Source organism: Dipteris shenzhenensis, chromosome 3 (genome assembly GCF_047967505.1).
Source record: "Dipteris shenzhenensis isolate YYH24624 ecotype China chromosome 3, Dip_SZ_1.0, whole genome shotgun sequence".
Taxonomy (NCBI): Eukaryota; Viridiplantae; Streptophyta; class Polypodiopsida; order Gleicheniales; family Dipteridaceae; genus Dipteris; species Dipteris shenzhenensis.
Window position 1 is genome coordinate 37,927,528 of NC_141598.1, and position 4,954 is coordinate 37,932,481.

General features: G+C 41.6%; 1 protein-coding gene across 1 annotated transcript; it reads left to right on the plus strand.

Moving 5' to 3' along the window:
• The first annotated feature begins 1,256 nt into the window (after positions 1–1,256).
• On the plus strand, positions 1,257–3,879 carry LOC147903752 (cytochrome P450 CYP72A616-like). The gene is made up of 5 exons (XM_087372578.1): positions 1,257–1,745; positions 1,850–2,073; positions 2,215–2,465; positions 2,542–2,929; positions 3,337–3,879. The coding sequence occupies exons 1-5, from the start codon at positions 1,433–1,435 to the stop codon at positions 3,769–3,771; spliced, it is 1,611 nt and encodes a 536-aa protein (XP_087228704.1). The 5' UTR covers positions 1,257–1,432; the 3' UTR covers positions 3,772–3,879.
• The last annotated feature ends 1,075 nt before the right edge of the window (positions 3,880–4,954 follow it).

The following is a 4,954-nucleotide window of genomic DNA, read 5'->3' on the forward strand; positions in this document are numbered from 1 at the left end:
GAAAATGAATTAGGACCGTGCACCAGTCTATGTAAGATGTTACATTAATTTTCATAATTTTAGTTTTATTTGCTACTATTTCTTAACTTTTGTTGTAGCTTATCTGTGTCACGTTTTTATACTTTTGATTTCATTTTCTTCAAAAAGTAATGGCTGCATTTATATCGCCTCACCTAATGCATAAGCCCAATGGTCCACAAGGTTTCTAAGCAGGGCACCATGAATAATTATATTGCTTGGATGTGTTTTGTCATGTATGTTGCATTTCATTTACATTAGTGGAATCTTTTTCCTTCTACCATTTTTCACCTAAAGAAAGAAGTAATGACTATCTTCATGGAAGGGGACGGTTGCAGTATGTATGCATACATCATGAATACTACTCGTAAGAAAGTATGTGTAATTAATTAGTTAAGAAATAGGAAATAGTCTCATGAATTAATCAATGTTGGCATATTCATGGGTAATTCATACAAGCCATATGGGTTAAGTTAAACAACACCTCCTAGGGTTGTTAGCATGTCTACCTCTAACCCTATTTGGTAGCATAAGCTATTCAAGAAGAAAAAATATCGTTTTTATGATACACCCCCAGGACTCGACAGTACAGACTCCAAACCACCCCAACTCCACACCAGCTGAGATTACCCCAGTGGAGTCCAATAGCATAGAAAAGTAAGCTTGAAACCCATGGTTACTACTTGAGGCTTTAGAAGTTTAGTAAAACATGACGCATAACACATTGATCTTCCAAGCATCTTGAGAGGAATAAAGGTCTCAATAAGTACTCCAAAATTATTGGTTGCTCTATTTCCTAAGTAGCACCATAGTGAGATTTATACCAAATTTATGGCACAATCGCAACACTCAAAACTTACAAATTGAAGTTTACAGATGAAGGGGTCTAGAAACTTGAAATTTTATTTTTTTAAGATTACAAATATTTTAAGATCCCACCTTGAGACACAACGGAGCAGTGGAGCGGATCTCGAATCCGTTGTAGACGAAGCTCCATGACACATGTGCTTTGATCGGCGTGTTCTCAATCTTGATAGGAGCTTCCCAAAATGACAGCAGACGAAAATGACAGCAGACGTGACGGCATTGCAATATTCAATTGCCACATTTTCGTGCAAGGAACGCAAATTATGCTGGATGAAGCACGTCACACATATGAGAGTGAGGTTGATAATCAACATAGACTGTGCCAGCGAGTGAGAGCGAGAGAGTGAGTGACTGAGCGAGAGAGTGAGCGAGTGAGTAAGTGAGAGGGAAATTGCGTCAAGCTGCGACAGACTAGAGTTCATAGTCACCATAGACAGAGAGATTGCGTACAAGCTGCATTAGAGTTGATAATCGAGCGAGAGAGAGAGAGATTGCGAGAGCCAGAGCGCAAGAAAGAGAGAGAGTACAAGCTGCAAGGTCTTCGGCTATGGCTCTCACCGCCACCATCTCAACCTTTGTCCGCCAATGCTCTCCCAGTCTCCTCATCGTTGCCACCGTTCTGGCGTTATTATACAGGGCTGCATGGAGCGTTTTTCTGTCCCTGTGGTTGAAGCCCCTTCGAACCAAAAGGGCTCTTGAAGCACAAGGTCTCAAGGGTTTGCCTTACCGTTTCTTGTATGGAAACGCCACCGAGATGGTTGCTCTGGACGACAAAGCCCACAGAGCTCCAATGACCCACATCTCCCACGACATTGCGCCACGAATTCTGGGACACTACTTCGTATGGTCACGTAAGTTCGGTAAGCCCCGCTCCCCTGAGATGCTATTTGCCTTTAACTATTGACCCGATAGTCTAAAATTTCTCTCTAGACCCTGTCGCTAATGCACACATGCATCCGTGTAGGCAATCCGTTTTTCTTCTGGTACGGCCCTCAAGCCAGAATATATGTGGCAGAGCCTGAGCACGGTCGACAGATTCTGTCCGACAAATTCGGGCACTTCAGGAAGCCAGGCAGAAGGCCTGATACCAAGGACTTGATGGGCGGAGGGCTTGTGGCTCTTGAGGGAGAGAAGTGGGCTCAACATCGGCGAATAGTCAGCCCAGCCTTCTTCGTTGACAAGCTAAAGGTATGTAATTTTTTACATCCCTGCCTGCAATGGATCAATCTTCCTTGCTGTTCATAAGGAACGTTAATGCGAACAGTGAAATTTTATGCTGAAAGAGTGGAAAGATTCATCTCCAGATGTCCCCTTTTTTTTTCAATGCAGTTGATGACCCCAACTATAGTAGCATGCACGACCTCTCTGCTAGACAAGTGGGCAGATACGATCGACAAAGTGGCTTCAGGGCAGAAGGAAATCGATGTACACGAAGAGTTCAGAAACCTTACTGCCGACATTATCGCACACACGGCCTTTGGCAGCAGCTTCGCAGATGGGAAGCGGGTGTTTGAGATACAGCACGAACAACAGATTATCTTTGCAAATGCTGTCCGTAGCTTATACGTCCCAGGATCAAGGTAATTTCAGTGCAAATACTTGCGCACAGAATTCCATGCCCCCGAACCACGCTCATAGTGTGCTTGCTGCTTACAGGTGGTTACCCACTCCTACGAATCGCTACTCTTGGAAGCTTGAACAGCAAATTCAGAAACTGCTACGCCAAATGATCTACAGTCGCATGGAGTCGGAGAAAGTGAAGGGTGCTGGGTTTTACGGGAACGATTTACTGGGATTGATGATGAGTGCAAACAAGAAAGAATTGGGAGGAAGCCAAAGGAATTTGAGCATGGGGATTGATGAGATTGTGAGCGAGTGCAAGACTTTCTTTTTTGCGGGACACGAGACTACATCCACATTACTAACGTGGACGGCCTTGCTGCTTGGTGCACATCCGGAATGGCAGGAGCGAGCCAGAGCAGAGGTCCTAAATGTGTGCGGGAAGGATCCTCCCACTTTTGATTCATTGAACAATCTAAGAATCGTAAGTTCCCTCAGATCCACCTAGCGTTTATTTTGGATTCTCTTATTATTATGGGAATTGTGCAAGGGCTGTAAAAGAATGCTATGATAGCAGGGTAACATCAGAGGAGCTTTAAGGGCTGTCATAATCTAAGGTTCAGGTGTGAAGAGAGGGTTGTCACATCTCATGGGCTTTGAGAGGCTTAGTGAAATTTTCACCTTGTTAAAATATAACTTTAGTAAAAAAATTGTTCGCTCATAATTAAAGAGGAGTGGCTTTATTGGGAGAAAAGTTTTGCATGAGACGTCTTTAACTACCCCCTTGAATGCACATAATACATAGGATTTCTTACTAGTGTATCCCTCGAGCTTTGTAAAAGCCACTGAATACTGACACGGATTTTGTTGCCTTGTATTTGGTTGCTATAGGTTGGGATGATACTCTATGAAGCACTGAGACTCTATCCTGCAGTAACAATGCTAAGGAGGGAGGCACCCACTGAGATGAAATTGGGTAATGATTTCGTGATACCACAAGGATCGATGGCCATAGTGCCCATCCTTGCCTTCCATCACAATCCTAAATATTGGGGCCCTGATGCTCATGAATTTAATCCAGAACGTTTTGTTGATGGCATTGCCAAAGCAGCAAAAAATCCCAATGCTTTTATGCCATTTGGTATGGGCCCTCGCACTTGCATTGGCCAAAACTTTGCTCTCTTGGAGGCTAAATTGGCTCTAACCATCATTCTCCAGCGCTTTATATTTTATATTTCCCCTACCTATGTACATGCCCCTACCACTGTCTTGAGCTTACAACCTCAATACGGCATGCAAATTCTATTTCAGAAGCTAGCTCCCTAGCTACTAAGATAAAACACGGGCCCTTTACAAACATATCTCAACTCAATGCACCTCATGAGCTATGATTTATAGTCATGATTATGTATTCAGTGCAAGGCATGTGGTTGACTCCAGTTCACTTTTCTAATTTTTTATATAAAAAATTTGATCGAATTGTAGATAAGAATTTCTTTGACATCAAGCAGTGTGAGTTGTTAAATTATTTGACAAGTCCTTATACTTTTATTTATCATTGGCATACACCTCATAATAAATAGCTCTCATGAAATTTTGTAAATTGTTGTGCATATTAGATCTATGAATGCAAAATACTTGAAACTTTAAAATTATTCAATATTAGATCTTTTGATTTGGATTGTGTTTGGATGTTGAAGCCAACATTGTTATCTTCAAATAAGCATCAAGTTTTGTATGCTTTTATAGTTCTTAGTGCCTCCATCATAGATTGTGTGGGTTATTGCACTATTAGGTGTCGAAAGTGTAAAACTATTTCCAAGGTTTGCCACAAGGGGAGAGAAAATCAAATTTATAATTGAGATCTCAAATTCATTAGCATGCTCGCGATAACTTATGCTTGCTAGGCATTTTTAATTGCATAAAAATTATCACATCAGAAGGCCCAAGTTTTCAACCTATCCTAATATTCTACTGATTGTTCTCTGTCCACTATCAATACCCCTTAGCATCATCATGCTATTTTTTGCACCACACACAAGCAAACACATGGCACCATATAGGCCTCCATTACAATATGTTAAGTAATGGACTTGGTTGAGCACACATGGTGCTTCACAATCTCACAATCGTACACATGGACCAACATAGTGTGGCCATCCCACAAGTGGGTGTAGCCAATCACAGAACCATTTTAGATATGCACCATAACAAACACTGAATGTGATGTCAAGTGCAATAAAGGCCTCCTTACTATGTTGTCCATTTATCAGTGTCTATGTATTTTTTTCTACTCAACTCATCTTGGGGATCTTAAAGTGTCATCACTGAAGCACTCAGCTTCACCTCACATTCTTTGAAAGCAAACATTTATGAAACCATCTATAGTGACATACTATAGTTATTAGCATGCATCATCATCATCATCATTAATCCACAAGAGAAGACGGGATAGAGGAGAAAGAGAGGGAAAGTAGAGTGGGTGATGTCAGAGTGTGGGTGTACTAAG